The sequence below is a fragment of the Scyliorhinus canicula genome, chromosome 4 (genome assembly GCF_902713615.1).
Source record: "Scyliorhinus canicula chromosome 4, sScyCan1.1, whole genome shotgun sequence".
Taxonomy (NCBI): Eukaryota; Metazoa; Chordata; class Chondrichthyes; order Carcharhiniformes; family Scyliorhinidae; genus Scyliorhinus; species Scyliorhinus canicula.
In genome coordinates this window covers 71,200,367-71,223,651 of record NC_052149.1, presented here as the reverse complement: position 1 = coordinate 71,223,651, position 23,285 = coordinate 71,200,367, and the positions used below count along the sequence as shown (strand labels likewise).

The window sequence follows — 23,285 nt, the reverse complement described above, 5'->3', positions numbered from 1 at the left end:
GGCCATGGTGACATATGTGGAAGTTTATGTTCCAAAAATGGAACCCTGACTCCGACTTATGTCGCAATTTTACCCCCAATATTTTGCTTACTTTCTTCTTTTCCAGTTGATTTTTGAGCTGATGAATCTTTACATTCAGCTCAAGAACTACTCTGGTAAGTTGAGTTGTCTTTTTGTTTGAGATATCTGTGGAACTCTTGTAAGTTTGATAAGTTCACCTGGGCATTCCGTTCTGTTCAGAATCTTTCTCCCATAGTCACTGGCTGCTCCCTGGACTCAATCCACTTATTAGATCGTCAATCTGCTTTCAGAATCAGGATTTGCTCTTTCGTATTGGGTATCGCATTCTTCATGTTGTTCACATTGGATTAAGGTTCAAGAGGTCAATCCGTTTTGGTTGTTAATTCTGCTTTCAAGCAAACTGTTGTGATGGATCAGCAATTATTTTTCCATTGCTGTCATTTTGCAGGCTGCTTATTAGAGACTTCTGATGCTTGAAATTCTTCAAGTTTTAATTGAAAGTCTATCTTTCTTGTATCTTCTTGTACAGGTTGGTCATTTAAGCATTTCAAGTCTCTTTCAAGTGTTCTACGTCCTTTGAACAACATTTCAATTTTGTAATCAGTTCTCATTTTCCTTTACAAACTCATCTTTTGTCCATGATAGTTGGCTTTCTATGCTGATGAATTTTTCTTTAGCAGAATATAATTCCTCTGCGCTATCCTTCAAGCTCATATTCTGTTACTGCACTTCTGCCAATTGTTTCTGAGACTCTTCATACTGTTTTGTGAGAGGTTCTACTTGCTCTTGCCATTCTACGTTCTTCATTTTCATGACTTCATATATATCTGGGGCAGCACGGTAGCATGGTGGTTAGCATAAATGCTTCACAGCTCCAGGGTCCCAGGTTCGATTCCCGGCTGGGTCACTGTCTGTGCGGAGTCTGCACGTCCTCCCCGTATGTGCGTGGGTTTCCTCCGGGTGCTCCGGTTTCCTCCCACAGTCCAAAGATGTGCGGGTTAGGTGGATTGGCCATGCTAAATTGCCCTTAGTGTCCAAAAAAGTAAGGTTAAGGGGGGGGTTGTTGGGTTACGGGTATAGGGTGGATACGTGGGTTTGAGTAGGGTGATCATTGCCCGGCACAACATCGAGGGCTGAACGGCCTGTTCTGTGCTGTACTGTTCTATGTTCTATGTTCTATCTTCAGAAATTTAATGTTTTCCCAGGTTTTCTTCCAAATCTCCAACAATTTTCTTTAACTCTGTTGACTTTTTCTTCTACCTCTTGGCTTCCTCCCTGAGATATAGAACATTCCTGAGTCTTCGCTGACAACTGATTCTTCAGTTCTTTCAAGGGTGTAACTTCTTTGAGTGCATTTTCTGCCTGCCGTTGTGCCTGGTTCTGTTTCTGGCTGAGTTTTCCCAACTCCCAACAAAATAATTCAGAGTTGTTATTTCCTCTTGGTAACTTTGTGCACCACCTCCGAAATTTGTTTGCTCAGATCTCGAACAGTTTGCTTCATTGAAGACTTGAGTTTGAGTTTACAATGTGCTTTTAAAGATATATACTCAGCTTGAATTTTGTGTTTCAAATCTTCCAGTTCAGCGTTGATACAAATATTTCCCAATCTTATTTCAGTGTCTTTTTGCAGGGTTTGTTTATTCTGGATTTCATCAGATAGCTTCACTTCATTCATAGTCAGCTGCTCACTCCACACTGTCACCTGCTATTGCAGTTTGGGGAATGTATCAGGGTTTTCAAAAAGATATATATTTGGGGCTTGAGGAAAGTTCTTTGCCTGTCTGGCATACTCGTGTGGCTTACTTGGGTAATGTCTTTTTCTCTTTCTTAGCTTTACTTAGTTTTCTATCCCTCTATTTAAGCCCTGAGTGTTGTACAACCTGAAGATTAAAATATTTATCGAACTTTTAGTAGTTCAGCAAAGCTGGTTGAGGATTCATCAATGCGCATTAGGATTACTTCATCCTCAAGCTCACCAAATCAATATGCAAATTATTAGTCCAGACTTTTTATGACTTTCTATTTTGACCTTGTGTACTCAGTCATTTTGAAATTATCTTCTCCAGGACACCAACTATGGGTTTGGCCCTTGGATAAGTCCAAATTGTTCTGGATAAGTGGAATTCTGATCCATGGTTTGGCCCTGGGATCAGTCCAAATTGTTCTGGATGAGCGGAATCTTGATCCTGGTTTGAAAATTTAAAAGTGTGTCTTCGGCTTTAAGAGCTTTCTGATCTTGAAGATAGTATCACCATTAACTTGGAGGAAAATAAATTTCCTACATTTGGCAGTTTTGGTGTGCTCCACTACAATGGCGATTGTACTCAGCTTGCAAAAACAATTTTCCCTGCATCAACTGCCTGCAGAGATCTCTTGGCTGAGTTGTACTTTAAAGTTACAAGTTTGTGAAGTCCTGGCTTTTTCTTTTTCTCAGCTGAGTTAAGAAATTGTGATTTCCCCTATATTATTTGATTATTTTTTTCCATTTCAAAGAGGGGCTCGGACACTCCGTGTTCATACGTTGATTCGGGATTTGGGTTTTAGCGACATATTTTTTCAAACTGCACTTCTGAGTCTGAATTATTGAAAGATTTGTCACAACTTGCTGAAGCCTGAAGATTTAAAAGATTTAGCTCACCCCTGATAGGTCTGCTGATTCAGTACTCTGGGATTAGAAACTGAACGTCTTCTGCTGCAATTATTCCCAGAGTTGGGGGGGTTGGATTACGTGGAGAGGTTGAGTAGACTGGGACTGTACTCGTTGGAATTTAGAAGGATGAGGGGGGATCTTATAGAAACATATAAAATTATGAAGGGAATAGATAGGATAGATGCGGGCAGGTTGTTTCCACTGGCGGGTGAAAGCAAACCTAGAGGGCATAGCCTCAAAATAAGGGGAAGTAGATTCAGGACTGAGTTTAGGAGGAACTTCTTCACTCAAAGGGTTGTGAATCTATGGAATTCCCAGCCCAGTGACAGTGAATGTTTTCAAGATAAAGATAGATAGTTTTTTGAAGAATAAAGGGCGTTCGGGCGGGAAAGTGGTGCTGAGCCCACAAAAGATCAGCCATGTTCTCATTGAATAGCGGAGCAGGCTCAAAAAGCCAGATGGCCTACTCCTGCTCCTAGTTCTTACGTTCTTATGTAAGGAATTTCAAAGTTCTGCTTCCAGCTTTCAAGCCTTTCTTTGGGGCTGGTGATTTTCCTCCATTCCTTTGCTTCTGGAGTGTCTTTTCAGGTCAGACTACTTTGCTGAACTTTTTCTCAGTCTTCTAGCATTCTTGTTTTTCTCTACTTTTTCTGCATGGTCTTGGGTTTTTCCAGAAGCTGCCACCATGTTGTAAGGTGTGGTTACAGTTCAGTAGGTCTGAAGAAGTCTCCATAGTCGTATGCAAGTTAACTGTAATTCTTTATTGACTCATAGAACTAATTACAGATATACAGTAAAGGGTACAAGCTGGGAATTGTCTCCAATCTTCTTGTACACATGACTGTCCAACACGAGACTCAGGTCATGTGTTCTCTTACATTACTATGTGAGAGGTACTGTACTCAGTCCCACATTAACCCTATATGTGTCAGTCCCTCTCGCCAGCCTTTATTGTTTATCTCTAATTGCCTTTGAGAAGGTAGTCATGAACTGCTTTCTTAACTTTTTGCTGTCCCTATAGTGTAGGTACACCCACAATGATGCAACAGGGAGGGAATTCTAGGATTTTGACCTAGCAACAGTGAAGGAATAATCCTTGTAGTTCCAAATCAGGATGGTCTTGGAGATGAACTTGGTGGTGTTTCACAAGTGAAAACCAGACTGAGTATTGAATGTTGAAAGGCTAGTAAAAATAGAAATAAGAGAAGCAAAGAAAGAGTATGAAGAAAGACTGGCAGCCAACATAAAAATAAATCCAAACGTCTGCTATGGGTATATAAATAGGAAAAAGATGGTAAAAGAAGAATTTAAAAAGGAATTTATAATGGAGGCATGGTTGACATACTATATTAGTACTTTGCATTTGTCTGTACCAAGGGCAATAATGCTGCCAAAGCTGTAGTGAAAGACAGGGTAGGTAAGACATTGAATTGAGAAAGCAGAGGTATTAGGAAGGCTTGCTGCATTTAAAGTTGATAAGTCATGAGGACCAGATCAGATGCATCCAAAGATACTGATGGACATAAGGGTGGGAATTGGAGGCACCGGCCACAATTTTGCAACCCTCCTGAGATACAGGGGTGGTGCCAGAGGAGTGGAGAATTGCAAATGTTGCATCATTGTTCGAAAAGGATGTCTGAATCAACCCAGCATCTACAGGCCAGTCAGATTAACCTCGGTGGTGGGAAAGCTTTCAGAAATAATAATCCAGGTCAAAATTACCAGTCACATGGACAACTGTGGATTAATGAAGGAAAGTCAATATGGATTTGTTAAGAACAAATTATGTTTAACGATTTTGATTGAGTTTTTTGGTGAAGTAAAAGAGATAACGGGGATAAAGGTAAGGGTGTCGCAGTTGATGCTTTGTACGTTGACTTCCAAAAGGCATTTGATAAAATGCCAAATAATAGGCTTGTCAACAAAATTGAAGAATATGGAATAAAAGGGACAGTGGCAGCATGGATATGAAATCAGCTGAGTGACAGGGAAAAAAGAGTAGTGATGAAACACTGTTTTAGGGACCCGATGACCATAGATAATGGGGTAGGTATTCAGACCACTGTATTATTAACTAGATTTGGGTGTATAGGGCACAGTTTAAAATTTGCAGATGCCACAAAAGGAAACGTTGTGATCTGTGAGGTGTATGGTGGTAGATTCCAAGAGGACATACACAGATGGGGGATTGGGCAAGACATTTGGCAAATTAAATTTGCTGCAGAGATGTGTGAAGTGATACATTTTAGTAGGAAAAGCAGAAAAGCGAAGTCAGACAATCTAAAATAACGGGTACAGTTCTAGAGTGGTTATAGGTCCCCACTAATTATTGAAGCCAGCTCCACAAGCATTCAGCCAAAACCCCGGCAAAGTCAATTTCGATGAATGGCTACTGTGCCTGGATGGCCGAAAAGCATCTCTCATGGCAGATCCTGTTTTCACAACTCCTAACTTGCCAACATTCCAGGGGAAGATGAAGAAAATGCTTTATTGACACAAGTTCTCCCTGAAACATGGCATCATTGACATTAATAATTGAAGCAGATTCTACCAATTGTTTTTTTTAAAAACGCATTTTATGACAAACATGTATCAAAGCAGGTTACAGCGGATAAACACCCCAGGAAACATACTTCCCAACAATCAACTATACAGTCTGTACAGATTTTTCCCCTTTTTACCTCCCCACCCCACTGCGACGAACTGCTCCTCAAACACGGTTACAACATCCCCCACCTTTTCTCAAACTCCCCTGCTGAGCCCCTTAACTCATACTTTATCTTCTCTAACCGCAGGAAGTCGTACAGGTCACCCAACCCCGGTGGCGATGGCGACCGCCACTCCAGCAAAAATTTCCCGCCGTGCAATCAGAGTGGCAAAGACCATGACATCGGCCTTCCTCCTCTCCATGAGCTCCGGCTTCTCTGAAACCCCAAATATCGCCACCAAAGGACCGGGCCCACCTCCACCTCTACTACCCTGGCGAAGACCGCAAACATTCCTGCCCAGAAACGTCCCAATTTTTTGCAACCCTAAAACATGTGCGCGTGATTCGCTGGCCCTCACCTACACCTCTCACAGTCATCTGCTACTCCCTGAAAGAACCCACTCATTCTCACCCGAGTCATATGCACCCTGTGCACCACCTTAAACTGTCTCAGGCTCATCCTTGCACAAGAGGAGGTCCCATTTACCCTTCACAGTGCCTCACTCCATTCTCCCCAATTGATCTCCATTCCCAACTCCGCTTCCCATTTCTCCTTGATCTTCACCACCCGCTCACCTCCCTGCTCCCCCAGCCACTTGTACATATCCCCAATTTTTCCTCCCTTTCCACATCTGGAAGCAGCAGTCACTCCAGCGGGGTGTATCCTGGCAACCTAGGGAACCCCCTCCAGACCTTTCGTGCAAAGTCCTTAACCTGCAGATATCTGAACTCACTACCCCTCGGCAGCTCTACCCCTTAGCTCCTCCAGACTGGCGAACCCTTCCTCCAAATAAAAATCCCTCACCTTGACCAGCCCCACTTCCCTCCACATCCTGTATCCATCCCCCCCCCCCCCCCCCCCCCCACCAGCTCAAATCCATGATTCTCGCACAGCAGCATTAGCACAGACATTCCTTCCACCCTAAAATGCCTCCTCAGCTGATTTCATATCTTCACCCAATGGACTGCACCACTGGGCTCCCTGAATACCTACTCGGAGCCATTGGCAATGCTGCTGTCACCATAGCCCTCAAACTAGACCCCTTACAAGATCCCTCCTCCAGCCTAACCCAGCCTACCCCTTCTCCTTCCCACCACCGCGGCTCCTTATCCACATTCGCCGCCCAATAACAATGAAGCAAGCTCGGCAATGCCAAACCCCCCTGATCTACCAATTGTTTAAAATGATGACAACCTCGTTCTGCCAAGGTTCTTGTTTATGTTCCAGTGTCTGCCAGCCTTTTTACCAAAGTTATTCATTCGAGGGGTGGACAGGCTGGTCTCGTAGCTGTGTGGGCAGGGAAGATAGCGAGGATAGGAAGGTGGTTCCCCAAAGGGGTGGTAATCGGGTCGTTTAGCCATTCCGAACTTGTTACACTATTACTGGGTGGCGAATGCGGAAAAGATGCAGGGCTGGAGTAGAGAGACAGAGGCTTTGTTGGGTTCGAATGGGAACGGGTTCTTGTAAAGGGCCAGGGCTGCGGGCACGGGCAATGTGCTGCTACCGTTTGTCCCGGGGAAGTACTCGGGTAGTCCTGTGGTGGTAGCCACACAGAAGATTTGGGGATAATTCCGACAGCATTTCAGGTTGAGGGCAAGTTCGAGGGTGATGCCGATTAGAGGGAATCATGGGTTTGAGCCAGCGAAGGTGGATGCAAGGTTCCGGGGATGGGAGGAAATACGAGTGAAAGAGATGATGGATCTGTTTTTGGAGGAGTAGTTTGCAAGCTTAGAGGAATTGGGGATGATGTGTAGGCTCCAAAGTGAGGATGGCTTCAGGTATATGCAGGTGCAGAATTTTGCTAGAAAGGTCTTCCCAAATCTCCAATGGCGCAGTCTTCAATATGTGGCGATGCCGGCGTTGGACTGGGGTGAGCACAGTAAGAAGTCTTACAACACCAGGTTAAAGTCCAACAGGTTTGTTTCAAATCACTAGCTTTCGGAGCACTGCTCCTTCCTCAGGTGAATGAAGAAGTAGATTCCAGAAACATATATATAGACAAAGTCAAAGATGCAAGACAATGCTTTGAATGCGAGCATTTGCAGACAATTAAGTCTTTACAGATCCAGAGAGAGGGGTAATTCCAGGTTAAAGAGGTATGAATTGTCTCAAGCCAGGACAGTTGGTAGGATTTCGCAACCCAGGCCAGATGGTGGGGGGTGAATGTAATGCGACATGAATCCAAGGTCCCGGTTGAGGCCGCACTCATGTGTGCGGAACGTGGCTATAGGTTTCTGCTCGGCAATTCTGCGTTGTCGTGCATCCAGAAGGCCGCCTTGGAGAACGCTTACCCGGAGATCAGAGGCTGAATGCCCTTGACTGCTGAAGTGTTCCCCAACTGGAAGGGAACATTCCTGCCTAGTGATTGTCGCGCGATGCCTGTTTATTCATTGTCACAGCGTCTGCATGGCCTCGCCAATGTACCACGCTTCGGGACATCCTTTCCTGTAGCGTATGAGGTAGACGACGTTGGCCGAGTTGCACAAGTATGTACCGCGTACCTGGTGGGTGGTGTTCTCACGTGTAATGGTGGTATACATGTCGATGATCTGGCACGTCTTGCAGATATTGCCATGGCAGGGTTGTGTGGTGTTGTGGTCGCTGTTCTGAAGGCTGGGTAGTTTGTTGCAAACAATGGTTTGTTTGAGGTTGCGCGGTTGTTTGGAGGCAAATAGTGGGGATGACCTTGGCAAGATTTTCATCTTCATCGAAGACGTGTTGAAGGCTGAGAAGAAGATGTCGTAGCTCCGGGAAAGTAGCAAAAACCCGCACCGACCTCCTCAGAAGACAATCACGGGACACAACCGACAGAGTAACCTTCGTCGTCCAATACTTTCCCGGAGTGGAGAAACTACGACATCTTAAAGAAACCCCCTGAGCATGCGCAGGAAACACGGCAGCGGTTCTGCGCATGTGCCAACTCGCGCTGGCCGGCGGAGGCCCTTCGGCGCCAACCCCGCCGCCGCCAGCCTAGCCTCAGGAAGTGCAGAGGATTCCATATCTTCCAGGTGGCCCGACGCTGGAGTGGTTCACGCCACTTTTTGGCACAGGTACGGGCCGCCTGCCGATCACGGGGGAATCCCGGCCCTGGTGGTCCAGACATGATGTGCTGAATGGCTACCACCTCTGCTTTAACAATTTGATGATTTTGTGAAATTTAATTGTAAGCACAGTTCCAAATTGCATACTTAAACACCTAGTTAAGACAACTGCAAATTTGTAAGTTCCAGCGGTCCCTTGGATATGGAGGCAGCCACAGGGGTTGTTGGATGTAGAGGTGGGCTGTGTGAAAGGCTGGCCTTGGAGATCAAACTTGGTAAGGAAAGGAATAAAGCAACCCCCTAGCTCTCACACTCTACACCCCCTCATCTGGCACACACCCCATGCAGGCTGATTCATGACCCCACCCACCCTGCATGCCCCTCTTGCCATCTATGCCATTCTGTGCCCCTCTACTGAGCCAACAGTGCAAACACATGCCTACCCCTGCCCCACCCATTACCTTTTGCCCTTGCATCCTTCATGCCAACTTGCCTGGTATTCACCCGAAGGAAAACCTCAGGAGCCATGCTGAGATTAAGTAAATTTAAGTATCTATTACGATTTCACTATTTAAAAAATATTCTCATTGATAAAGCTTCATTTAACTTCTTTCAATTGCTTAATTCCTTATAAAAACAAACATTTAATTCAATACGTAATCCCTTATTTAAAAAAGAGCATGTTTTCATAGCCCCACATTGTGATAATGATTATTAAATCAGTCATGCAGGCCAAATCCTTAATGATCACCTTATGTCAACAGACAGAGTGAAATAGCAAGCACAGATTTATTTCAAATTGCCAACCTTTTTCTTTAAGATTTAAATACATTGACCTTTCCAATGGGATTTACATGCCTTGACAGTTCCAATTAGTTTATCCACTTTTTATACACAATCAAAGGGCACTTTATGTCTCCCAAAGGGGTCATTGGATCTATCTAAAAGGGTCTGTTACCTCTTCAAAATGGTACCCTACCTTTCTAAAGTACTCCATTAAATTTAGACCATCTTCTGAAAGGTGTAAAGCCCATGAGTCCTATTTCAGGTGACAAAAATCACTCATATGTATGCAGCTGTCTCCATGAACCACGGGTGTGCAGAGTGCAACCTGCCCCCGTTTCCCCCCCCCCCCCATGGTGAAAATGGTGGGTACTAGTTCAGGTGTTGACTTACGGAATCGGGGTTCCGGCTCTATTTTGGTTAAACTGGAGACCCACTCCTCCCCACAAATATTCAGGCCTCCAACTCAACAAAGGAACAATTTTAATGTTCCCAGGATTCTAAACAAGGATTTGATCATGAAACAAGATTGATAATTAGAAAATTTTGATTTCTTTGACGATAGATGTTGAAATTATAATGGGTAGATTTGGCAGGATTTCAAGGAAATAGTGATTATTGCTCGAGTAATATTAAGCCCATCAGATATAAATCTGCCTTTGCAACTCCGGAGAAAACTATATGACTATAAAAAAGTCACAAGACCAGGCTCTTGACAAAAGTTGTATTCCTATTCTTAGACCTGTTAAATTGGTAAAGTCTTGATCAGACCACAGTTTTGTCATGCATGACAGAGAGTCATTTCTGGGGAGAATTTCCGTGGGGCTTTCCTGAAGTAACTTCGGCAGAAAGTCGATGGAAACCCTGGAGTAATGGAATAAACACTGTTTATGTTGTCCCTCAATTCACAAGAGGGAAACCTCTGAAATTCTATGTGTAGATTTATTATTGTTCCAACATAGGGCGGGATTCTCCGATCCTCCACCAGGTCAGAGAATCGGCAGGGATCGGTGTGAATCCCGCCCCCGCTGTCCTCCGATTTCTCTGGCCCCCCAAAAATCGCCCCGGCGTGAATCGCGCCGCCCACCTCGGAGAATGGCGGGGTCAGGTGCGACTCAATGGGCCCTGGGGCCACCCGAATTCTCCGGCCTGCAATGGGCCGAAGTACCTCCTGTTTTTTGCCAGTCCCGCCGGCGTAAATTGGAGTAGGTCCTTACCAGCGGGACCTGGCGGCGCGGGCATCTTCCGGGTTTCTTGGGGGGGGGGGGGGGGGGGGGGATCTGGCCTCGGGAGGTTCCCCCATGGTGGCCTGGCCCGCGATCGGGGCCCACCGATCCGCAGGCAGGCCTATGCCATGGGGGCACTCTATTCTTCTGCACAGGCGGCTGTAGCGGTCCGCCATTGCCGGTGCGGAAATGAAGCCCTCTGCGCATGTGCAGGGATGACGCCAGCACCCACTGGTGCTCCCGTGCATGCGCCAACTCGCGCCGACCGGCGGAAACACTTCGGCGCCGATTCGCGTGGCGCCAAGCCCCTTTCCCGCCGGCCGGCGGGGCGTAAACCACTCCGGGCTTTGGGGCGGCCCGACGGCCTGACGGTGGAGTGGTTCACGCCACTCCTCAGCGCCAGGACCACCCGCCCCGCCGGGTAGGGGAGAATCGCGCCTCTAATGTCAGCATATACATTGCCTGCAGCCTCAGTATTTGAAGCTGGGACTTCTGGTGACAGGGATGTGCTGAGTAGTCGCACATCAGGTGGCTCTCCTCCAGAACACAGCTAAATAGGCACTGAATTTAGCCCGAAAACGCAGATCATTCAGCTCCTCAATTTACAAAGGCAAAGAAGAAAAGTAGTGCCAGGAAATAGTAGCTTGGTACACAAGGCTAAGCCTCACGTAGCTAAAAGTGGTGCACAGAGCACACCTGACAAGAACCCGGATGAGCAGGTTCGTCCTGGAGGTTGGGGACCAATGTGGATGGTGCCAGGGAGGCCCGGCCAACCACACCCACATGTTCTGGGCCTGCCCCAGGCCTGTCGGGTTTTGGATGTCCCCAAGAGTGGCAATCTTCGGAGTATCAGACCAACCCGAACTTCATATGGGGAAGAGGGCAGATGCCCTTGCATTTGCTTCCCGAATCGCCAGCCGGAGAATCCTGCTTGGCTGGGGATCAGCAGTACCACCCACAGCTGCAGACTGGCTGGCAGACCTATCGGAGTTTCTCCATCTGGAGAAGATCATGTGCACCATCCGAGGGTCGGACGAGGGCTTCCTCAAAGCATGAGGGCCATTCATAGACCTGTTCCAAAGACCTATTCAAAGCCAACAACTAATAGAACGGCGGGGGGAATTGCACGGGAGCTAATGTAGTCATTGTAATGCAGGGAATTCATAGGCAACTTATGCACACCCATGTTGCACAACCAATAATGAGATAAATTATCAAATTTTAATGATGTTGGCTTATCTTTGGACACCTCAAATATTAATGTCACTTTTTTTTGGTTTGTTACTGCAGAGACCCAATACTGGAAAGCATGATTGTTGTGTCACTGTGCACCAATGTGAGTATTCCAATGTTTTGTCTGTGTTTGGACAGTAGCCCGTAGAGAGAGAGACTAAAGAAACAATCCCAAATCACTTCACAGTTATAAAACTATAGCCATAGTTGTAAAGTAGGGAAATAAAGCAGCCAATCCACACATGGCAGCATCCCACAAACACCATTGAAATAAACAACCCAATAATCTGTGTTTAGTAGTTTTGATTGAGTGATAAATATTGGCCAAGATCATTGCCATTTCTTCTTCAATAGTGCTGCAGGTTGGAGGGGAGGGGGGGGAACATTGTGGCACAGTGGTTAGCACTGCTGCCTCATGGCGCTGAGGACCCAGGTTCGATCCTGACCCCGAGTCACTGTCTGTGTGGAGTTTGCACACTCTCCCCGTCTTTGCGTGGGTCTCACCCCACAACCCAAAGATATGCAGGCTAGGTGGATTGGCCGCGCTAAATTGCCCCTTAAGTGGGGGACAAAAATAATTGGGTACTCTAAATTTATTTTTTTTTAAATGCTGTTGGACCTTTTAGATCACCAAAGGAGAAAGAGGCCTTGGATTAACATATTATCCAAGACAGTACCTCCAACAGTCAAACAGAACCTCAGTATTGCTATTTAAAAAAAGCAGTTTCCCATATTGTGTAATGTTCACTGTAGATTGCACCTACAGCCTGGCAGATATTTGAGAGCAGACAGGCCATTCTTCCATGCTTTCTGAAGAAGGATGTGGAGGTAATATTTAATGTAACAGGTAGCACAGTGGTTAGCACTGTTGCTTCACAGCTCCATGGTCCCAGGTTCGAATCCCAGTTTGGGTCACTGTCTGTGCGGAGTCTGCACGTTCTCCCTATATCTGCGTGGGTTTCCTCCGGGTGCTCCGCTTTCCTCCCACAAGACCCGAAAGACGTGCTGGTTAGATGAATTTGACATTCTGTATTCTCCCTCTGTGTACCCGAACAGGCGCCGGAGTGTGGCAACTAGGGTATTTTCACAGTAACTTCAACACATTGCTAATGTGAGCCTACTTGTGACAATAAAGATTATAATTATTATCATTAAAATGTGTACTTTTTTCAACAGTTTCCTATTTCTGGCATTAATGAGAAACCAGGAGTTGAAAATGGGAAATGAAAGTGTACACCTAGTAGCCACTCAATAGTGATTTTCAAGCAGGCTAGCCTTTCCATAGCTGCCAATGCAAATTAGGGTTCTATGCTAGCTTGTGAGCAATTCTCAGTACAAATGGGGTTTACAGTGAAGCCACTGGATTTCTGTTGCTCTCCAATTGCAATCTGCCTGAAATACATGAGCATTGCCAATTGTGCAGAAATGAGACGCAACTTTGAAAATTGGCTGTTGAAGTCATTGGGTAATGATGCGAGACGTGCTGACATCTTTGCACCTGGTTTCGGTTTTCGACCTCTTTCAGGGTTAAACACTTGGGTAATTAAGGTAATTCTACTCAGCATCAAACAATGCTCCTTTGCCCAGCATTCGGAAAGGACAATACCAGTCTGCTATTTCTGCTTCCATCCTCACAGATTCTCCGAGGCAGCTGAGGATACAATTATACTTTGGGCACTAGGAACCAGATTGAGACTATCTCATTTTGCATTGGCCGGTGGAGGAACAAAAGGAAAAAACTGAGCATAAGTTTGGGAAATGGTGTAGATTGCCGTGCAATCTGGAACTAAGACTGTTGAATAATCTCTTTCCAGGAACAGCCTACAGTCCCGGGTTTCTGGATCCCAAGATTCCCTTGCATTATTTGATGGAGTTTGTTGGAATAGGTTTGTTAATCAAACTAGTCACCATCCTGTTGTGCAAGAACAAGGGAGCCGGTAAGCTCCATTTTAAACCATACTAATTGTGTATATTGATTACTGTGATGTAAATCTTCTTTGAGCTCGCGGAATCTTGCTCCAGTGAATTTAAGTTATGTTATTTTTTTCTAATTTGCTTCCCCTCTGAGTCCAGAGTGGTGCTGAATATGGGTTCCACAGGCACTGACATCTCCCTGGAATCATACCCACCTGTCACCTGCATATAATTGGCCTAGACAATGGGCGGAATTTCCCGAAAAAACTACCAGTGTCATTTTCGGCGAGACAGTTGGTGCGATTCCCGTTGCCGTGGCGGCGCAATCCGGACCGCAATTTTTACGCACTTTGAAATGTTTTTTTCCCCACCTGAAAACTACGATACCTGAGGCTTGAAGCATCTCGGGGGTCATCTGAGCACTTAAATGAAGGTGGAGCTACGTTTAAATGGCTCCAGAGCACATGCTCTACTTTAAACCAAGAGGGTGGCAGCTAGGAATCCAGCTCCTAGATTTACGGAAGGGGTCCTCAGTCAATTTGCTGGATGCCGCGGAGAAGAGGCGGGCTGCAATATACCCTTGGGGTGGCAGGAGGCCCTCCAGCAAGGTGGCAAATCCTGACTGGGAAACGGTGGCAGCGCTGGTCAGTGCCAGCAGCCTGACCAAGAGGACAGGTATGCATTGTAGGAAAAAGACGAGTGACCTGCTCCGATCTTCCAGGATATGTACTCCCTGTCTCCTCTCTGCACCCCCCCTCCCCCCACCCCCCAGAATGTAACCTTCACTGGATCATCAGCAGCCTCTTCCTCAACTTCCTCTTGAACATCGTCCTCATCTGAGGGCTCGTGCCAACTCCTCCAAGTCTTCCTCATGAAACTCATTGCCCTGCTGCAGAGCCAGGTTATGTAGGACACTGCAGATCCCCACCAGGGCAGCAGGGGCCACAGTGGCTATCACAGTTGCCTCACAGTGCCAGGGACCCAAGTTCAATTCCGGCCTTAGGTCACTGTCTGTGTGGAGTTTGCACATTCTCCCAGTGTCTGCGTGGTTTTCCTCCAGGTGCTCCAGTTTCCTCCCACAGTCCAAACATGTTGCAATGCCGCTGTTGGACTGGGGTTAGCACAGTAAGAAGTCTTACAACACCAGGTTAATGACCAAGAGGTTTGTTTGGAATCTAGCTTTCAGATGTGCAAGTTAGGTGGACTGGCCATGCTAAATAGCCCCTAGGTGGGGTTACGGGGATGGGGTGGAAGATTGGGCATATAGGTAGGGTCCTCCTTCAGATAGTTGATGCAGACATAATGGGCTGAATGGCCTCCTTCTGCACTGTAGAGATTCTGTGATTCTACAATGCGGGAGATCCTCTTAGGCCTGTACCGTCGAGGCAGCAGAAATGCATCTTCAGGAGGCTGATGCTCTTATTACAATTATCATCGCTCAATCACAGATCAGATGGCACTGTGAGCCTCGTTGTTCCGAGCCTCGGCTGCGGTCTCTGGCCTCTGCTCTGGTGCCATCAGCCAAGACCTCTGGGATATCCCGGGCGGGATTCTGCGGGAATCAGCGGGGCGGGCAAGTCCGGCGCGAAGGAGTAGCGTGAACCACTCCAGCGTTGGGAAGCCCCAAAGGTGCGGAATCCTCCGCACCTTCAGGGGCTAGGCCGGCACCGGAGTGGTTTGCACCAGCTGGCAGGGAAGGGGCTTGGCGCTGTGGTGATATGCATCACTATAGATACACAAGGGGTTAATGTAAGTACATGTAGACTAGCTAGACACTAGAGGGAGCACCAGAGACATGACACACAGACACTCAACCAATAGGTCAGTAAAATAGGGCACGCCCAATGGGCATTCACGATACACACAGAGGTGACACTACCACAGGGTATTACACCAACCCATATATAAAGGACACAGCACACATTATCTTCTTCTTTCCAGTGGAGACACTCAGTGAGTACAGACACAGGGTTGATTCAACATCACACCCACCACGTGGATTGTAGCAGACTGGTTCGTCAGTCTGAGTAGCTATAGAAGGATTACCAGTAGAGTTGAATCCAAGTAGGAGAATTGTTAATAGTTCAATAAACGTGTTGAAGCTATCTCCAAGTTTGAGGAGACCAAGGAAGCAGCTTATACTACGCCAAGAGCATAACAAGACAGGCGCTACGCCAACTGGCGCCGAAGAGCCTCATCTGGCCATCGCTAGTTGGCGTATGCATGGGAGTGCCACCGTGTGCTGCCGTTATCCCAGCACATGCGCAGGGGGGGTTCATCTCCACGTCGGCCATCGCGGAGGACCACAACGGCCGACAAGAAGAATAGAGTGCCCCCATGACACAGGCCCGCCCGCGGATCGGGGGGCCCCGATCGTGGGCGAGGCCACTGTGGGGGCATCTCACAGGGCCAGATCCCCCCGCGCCCCCCCTTGGACCCCGGAGGCTGCCCGCGCAGCCAAGTCCCGCCGGCAAATACCTGGCGTAATATACGCTGGCGGGACTGGCCGAAAATGAGCGGCCACTCGGCCCATCGCGGGCCGGAGAATCGCCGGGGGGGGGGCGCTACCAGCAGCCGCCGAGCTGTGTGGCACGATTCTCTCCCCCGCCAAATCCCCGGCACCAGAGAATTCGCCAGCCAGCGGGGGCGGGATTCATCCCCCCCCCCCCGGCGATTCTCCGACCCAGCCGGGGGGGGGGGGGGGGGGGGGGGGTTTAGAGAATCCCGCCCCCCTTGTCCCCTACAAGTCATCCCCACAATCTTAGATGACCCTCAAATATCATGGATGTGCGATTGCCCGAGGATGTAGCTATCATGTACGCGGCCTGGAAAAAGTGCACACCTGCAAGAATGGACACACAACAACTGCACATCAAGGGAGTGGAACCCCTTTCTGATTTTGTAGAGGGCTCCCTGATGCCATGGGGTATGTAGAGTGAACTGGATGCAGTCGATCGCCCCCGCACCTGTAGCAGACCAGCTATGGTGCTGAATCCCGTTGCCCTTACTACTTGTTTGGCCTGGTCTCGGTCAAAATGAATCAAGTCCAAAGCTCTTGTATAGAATGCATCCGGGGCCTCACAGATGGGTTTATGGGTGGATGTCTGCCACATACCACACATGCCGCCCGTGGAGCCCTGGAACGACCCATTGTATAAAATTTGAGGGCTGCCATAATCTTCATGGCCACAGGGAGCGGGCGTCCGCCGCTGTCATGTGGCACCAAGTCAGCAAGCGTGTGACACAGGTACCTGATGAGGCAGAGTGTCCTGCGGCATATGTTGTTCGACAGCTCTGCGAGGAATACTCTGGCCCTGTACACTCTTCGCCTTTTTCTAAATCTTTGTGCCTCTTGTTTGTCTGGTGTGGCCTCTGGCCATTGAGCCTGCCCTCCGCCTCCTGCCGCTGGGTCTTCCCTGGGTGCCGCCGCACGTTGCTGCTGGAATCTGTGCTCCTCTAGCGCTATAGTAGGTAGAATAGCCAGCTCCACTGGTTCAATACCACTATTGCTCGGTTAGCTGTGAGGGACGAGAGTGAGCGAGATGGTGAGGATGGTGTCGCAGCCTGCTAACATCATTACCTCCCCTGATCCATCAGCCTCCCAGACCTGGGAGCAGCCAGTCTCACACCTTATCTTGTGGCTACCCCTCACTCAAGGCTCAAATGCCCTCCCATCTCCATTGCAGGACTGGCCCTGGTCTGTACCCTCACCCAGTTAAAGTCGCCTTTGGTCTACCGTCTGGTTCTCCCCTCCCTCATCTCTATATCATTGGGGGTTCTAACAGGAGGTTATATGCTTGCATCCCAAATCAACAGGGTCCACTGATGATGATGTCCGCCTCGGGGGCTAATGGATCCTCACTGGCAGGCGTGGGGTCTGGCACATAAGCAAGCCCAGCGCCTCTCAATTGCATGTACCCAAGCATTGAGCCCTGAACCCTGAGTATTCCTCTCATTCCTTGACATTGAGATTGTGGGTAGCTGACATTGTTATGGGTTAACTCTTGATGGGCAATTAGCTTGATGAGCATGAGTTTCTGGAAAGTTGCCACAGTTACCTTGCCCCTCCCCCAATGTGTCTTATCTGTTACACAATCCATTAAATGTGTAAAGATGTCTCTTCTACATATGACAGAAAGAAGAAAAGCTTGTCATTATATTGCATCATTCACAACCTGAAGTGCGTCACAATCATTGCAGCTACTGCTCCAATACGTGGAAAAGAAGATTGATGTTGTAAGAATAGTAATTGCAGTTGGCAATATTAGCAAAGCTTAACACATTTCAATGAAGCAGGTTATTGTCAGGAAAAAAAGCAAAATATCATACAAATGACAAATGCATTATCTGTTAATATGGTCACAGCTTTTCAAGATTTTTGCACACTTTTCAAAATATTGCCATTTTGTTCCAGAATCCTGTGCTAATGGGGAAATGCAAGTCAGCCCTGCATCTATAGTGAGACTTGGATCGAGCATTAACATATCGTGTATATTAAAGGGATCATTCTACAATGAATGTGCAGCTCAACAGCTACGTATTATTAAAAACAATACCGAACAGCTGAATACTGTACTCATCTCCATCGATGCAGTTATTGCACAAATTCCAAAGTTTGAAGACCCCAAGTCCAGTTTTGCCTGCAAACTGCATTGCAACACTGAATATTTGATTTGTGGAATTGATATTAAAGCTGGCAGTAAGTGGTTTTTTTTTTCAATTTTATTGATTGAATTGAGCTTACAGTGTCATGGCTAATTGTTAAATTGTGTAAGCTTTTCCGTTTTTCTGTTGTCGTTGACTCCTATAAATCTGACAGCTGTGAAAAGTGATGGTGTAAATGGCAAAAAGTTCAGTCACTTCACCATGTTGCAACTTCATCAGTGGTTGAAGAATTCAATTCTTTCCCTCTCTCCCTCTGCTCATGGGCACCTTGATGCTTATCCAGAGAATTATATTTTAAAATAAATTTAGAGTACCTAATTATTTTTTTCCAATTAAGGGACATTTTAGCATGGCCACTCCACTTACCCTGCACATCTTTGAGTTTGTGGGGGTGAGACCCATGCAGACACTGGGAGACTGTGCAAACTCCACACGGGCAGTGACCGAGAGCCGGGATCGAATCTGGGTCCTCATCGCTGTGAGACAGCAGTGATAATCACAGTGTTGCCCTCCAAAGAATCATTTTATGCAATTATAGCTGCTTTTAAAACCAGTAAGGATGATTTTGTTTTTGCTAACTCTTCATTTGCAATTTATAAAAGCATGTGCCAGTCTCTCCTGCAAGAAAAATGGATGTGGGTAAATACATGTCCCAGGCAAGGCTTCAACCCTCGCCGTGTATTAACCAACTTATTGTAGTGTGCATGATGATAGGAGCTGGCAGCAAGTATGGCCAAGGGAAGACTTGTGTTGTGAAGGCTGTAACAGATTTTGATGGTGTGAGTGCAAGCAAAATGAAGTTTCCCCCATCTTATGGAGAGACAGGGGAGTGGACGAATTAGATTACTGATCCTGAGGAAAGGCTGTGCAAAAATGATGAGTAATGTGAAGGGAATTTGTGGCACTCATGGTAATTTCATTAAATGTCTTTCTGCAATACAGCTAGATCTTGAAGATGATGCTTTTTATGTGCCCAATCGCAACTTGCTTTCACATTTGCCAGCTACACACAAGGAAATTGGCATTGCTTCTCTTCATAGCTGTTTCTGAGAATCCTGGGAGTCTGCTGCAACTCTCGTTCTGAACCCTCTACACGTCGGCCACATGAAAGTTCACCTACTCCCTTGAACTGTTTAAACTGTCTCAAGCCCGTGAACCTGTAGCAGCACCTAACCTCCGGCCCCCCCTAATCAATGAGTGGGCAATAGGGAGGCCCAAATCACACTGGCAGCCTGTACCATTCGTGCAAAGGAGCAGCAGCACATAATGTGGGACAGGTTCCCCATTCACTGCTCCGAGCAATGCACTCCCCTCACATGCCGTCTACTTCTCTTGGCGGAGTACCAAAATCAATCTTAGTCACTGGATAGCGCTCTCAGTCTGGTCACCTTATAATTTGAAGCCCTGCATCAGAGTTTGAGCTGCTCATCTAAGTCAAACGTTGTAGGAAAGTAAAGAAAAGATGGTGAGAGAGCTAGAAGAACCCCTAACATCCTTGCCTCTAGTTCAGAAAGCAACACCTTACCAAGGGCTTGACAGCTTTGAGTTCAGGATCTTTCATCAAAAACCTTAAATTGTCCTTTTTATTTACAGATGCTGATTGATCTGTTGTATATTTACAGCATTTGCCATTTTTTTAATGATTAATTGTTAACTTTATTGCTGTGCATGCAACATTACTGGCACAAAATCATGCCAGTCCCTGCCATTCACAAATTCATTCTGTCATGTACTTTTGATGTTACAATAAATGTGTTTAAAAATTTGAAGAAATAATTGTACATCAAAAATTCTGCTATTTCAGATCCTCCAGGTCAGCCCCAAAACTTGACATGCATTCAAAATGGAAGAGGTGGCGATGTAGTGTGCAGCTGGTACATAGGACATGTCACACACATCAGTACAAATCATATATTGTGGTAAGCTGATTCTCCAGGTTCAATACTGATGTTGCCTTTAAATATTAACTAAATAAATGAAAAGAGATGCATCAAAACATAAGGAAACATGGAATAAGAAAAGGCCATTCTGCCTTTAAGCTTGTTCCTTCTACAAGCCATGTACATACTGCCGCAATGTGAAAATTGCCTCCTCTGTTTAATTTTCTGAGGGGAACATTCTGTCATGATCTCCTGACCGTGCAGTAACTATTGTGCCCTATTTAGAGCACAAAAGGAAGCTACTTCTTTGCTAGAGCAATTTAAAACTAATACCTCTGCCCCATGTTTTCTCCATAACCTGTATGTTCCTCTGTTTCAAATATTTATCAATTTTTTACCCCCATAAATCATGGAATGATCTCTACCTAATCCATACTACTTGGCAAAGCATTCTGTGCTCCAACAATGATCTGCATACTACAACCAAACTTCTCCAAACCTTTCTTCTTGCTCTCTCTTCATGGCAGTTTTAAAATTGTTTTGTGCTGCAAAAATATACATCATAAAATATCTGAAAGAACATGACAAACATTTCAAAATAGCCTTCGGAGAAAGTGCAATAATGTTCACATTTTCTCCATAGATCATGTTGCACTCTGAGATGCTTCAATCCAGCCAAATAAAATTACAGACATTATAAATGATCAATACAAATGGTGCAAAGATATTTATGTTGTCTACATAGATCAAAATGCACTCTGAGGTGCTTCAATACAATTGTGATACATGTAATCTTCACTCATTCAATGTAAACAACAGCCCGATAGGTCAGGACTATACATTTCTCTTCCCCTCAGTGTACTACGGCTGAAAAGTCTTAGACAGCGACTTTTTCCCTTTGCCCCTCTGTGACAGCTGCCCCAAGGTTTACTGCATCCCTCAGCATCTAGTCCTGGGCTTTGGAATATGCCAGTCTACAGCACAATCTGATACAACTCTTTGTATTGGAGGACGAATAGGCTTTTGACAGACCAAAGAGCCTCTTTCACCGAGTTGATGATCTTCCAGTTTGTCTGTGTGCATCCCCGGTGACAGTTTTAAATTAATAATCACTTGATGCCGTTAGAAACCCATTTGTTTATGCACCGTTAACCATCAGTGCCAAACTTACAAGACAAATGTCCTTATCAAACCGTCTCTGACTGCACTCTTTTGTACTATACTATCCAACGTGCAAAGATAATTGCCTGGAAATCACTGGTTATCTCTATGGTGGCTCAGCTGAGAAGAAGAGTACATATAGGGAGAGAAGATCATAGGTATGACAAGATTGCTCAGAAATGTGGACTTCTGGCAAACAACTCACCTCAGCCGCTCAGCAAAAAATATAGCAGCTCAGCGGATCTTGCGTGTGTGGGTGTTAAATGCTATCATGATGGTCTGTGTTTTGCAGAGTATCTGGGAAATTTTGAACTTGAACTAACACCTTGGTTATTTCTATTGCTGTTCTTTAAGTGCAAAAAAATGAAGTGCTGCACCGTTCAGTTCAAACATACGGATTTGTTTAAAGAATCATGACTGTTAATACATTTTTCAGGTTCCGAAATGAGTCACACAGTTTCATTGCGTCGTCTACCTCGGCAGAGCCATCAACTGGAAAATGCACAAGGCACAGGAAGACTCCAGAACACCAAACGCTGGGCTTTGCTTGTGAATCTGGGCACATTTTCAACCCGTACTCTGTTTATTCAGCATGGGTAAATGCTTCAAACCAACTGGGGAATCAAGCTTCAGCTGTTATAAACTTCACCTTGGATGAGATCGGTGTGTGGCAGGTTTTTGAAATTTTTTTTCAAGTGCACTCTCCCGTCGGTCAGTGTAGAACAAGACTCTGGGTGACTAGATTCCGAAAGGCCCAGCATTCTGCCAGTAATGTTTTGAAAAAAGTTACACAATCCTAACCTGCAGTCATTGATTTTCTCCTTTGGTTGACCTAGAATAGATATACAAATAGCTGACATTGGTAACACAACATTTTCTGTTCATAAAGGGGCTAAATGTGAACACCACTCCATGTACAGTTTTCACAGATCATGGGCGGGATTCTGATTCCCGCCAACCAGTTTTCTGGTGCGGCGCACCCCCACCGGCAGCGGGATTCTCCGTCCCGCCAACCAGTTTTCTATTGTGAGCAGTTTTGGGCCCTATATCTAAGGAAAGATGTGCTGGCCTTAGAGAGGGTCCAGAGGAGGTTCACAAGAATGATCCCTGGAATGAAGAGCTTGTCATATGAGGAACGGTTGAGGACTCTGGATCTGTACTTGCTGGAGTTTAGAAGGATGAGGGGGGGATCTTATTGAAACTTACAGGATACTGTGAGGCCTGGATAGAGTGGACGTGGAGAGGATGTTTCCACTTGTAGGAAAAACTGGAACCAGAGAATACAATCTCAGACTAAAGGGACGATCCTTGTAAAACATAGATGAGGAGGAATTTCTTTAGCCAGAAGGTGGTGAATCTGTGGAACTCTTTGCCGCAGATGGCTGTGGAGGCCAAATCACTAAGTGTCTTTAAAAACAGAGATAGTTAGGTTTTTGATCAATAAGGGGATCAGGGGTTTATTGGGAGAAGGCAGGAGAATGGGGATAAGAAAAATATCAGCCATGATTGAATGGCAGGGCAGACTCGATGAGCCGAGTGGCCTAATTCTGCTCTTATGTCTTATGGTCTTAGGATTGGAAGTGGGTGGTATTTTGGAGGGAGGAGAGCATGATCTTTTGCCAAAGATGGGGTCAGAAAGCCAGGCCGGAGATTCTGAGGATGCTTTTTCGAGAGGCTTTTCCGAAAGGTGAAATTAAGGGAACCTTATGGAGCTTATGGAAGGTAGTAAAAGATAGTTCAAGAACTCCATTTCAAATTAAACTGTGATTGGATAACTGTCCACAAGTTCAAATTAGTGAAATGCAGCTGTTCAAAATTTTGTAACATAAAGAATCATCAGCTACTGGAATGGACCACTGGGTAGCTTAATGAATATAATTGTCTGAGAAACAGCTGGATGCCCTGATGGACAATTAGGCCTTTCTGTGGATTGTCCCAACTGCCTTGCTCATCGGAATTGATTTTGTGACATTGTAATCACATGACTTTCAAATGACTTTCAC

General features: G+C 46.1%; 1 protein-coding gene across 3 annotated transcripts in view; it reads left to right on the top strand.

Moving 5' to 3' along the window:
• Positions 1-23,285, top strand: part of il12rb2 (interleukin 12 receptor, beta 2a) — a 66,272-nt gene that overhangs the window by 5,820 nt on the left and 37,167 nt on the right. For all 3 annotated transcript variants that reach the window (XM_038794433.1, XM_038794430.1, XM_038794432.1), the window contains exons 2-6: positions 11,720-11,765; positions 13,477-13,599; positions 17,991-18,275; positions 20,046-20,160; positions 21,719-21,945. In XM_038794433.1, the coding sequence (XP_038650361.1) occupies positions 13,530-13,599; positions 17,991-18,275; positions 20,046-20,160; positions 21,719-21,945 (697 nt within the window). In that variant the 5' untranslated portion in view covers positions 11,720-11,765; positions 13,477-13,529. The remainder of the gene's footprint in view (positions 1-11,719; positions 11,766-13,476; positions 13,600-17,990; positions 18,276-20,045; positions 20,161-21,718; positions 21,946-23,285) is intronic.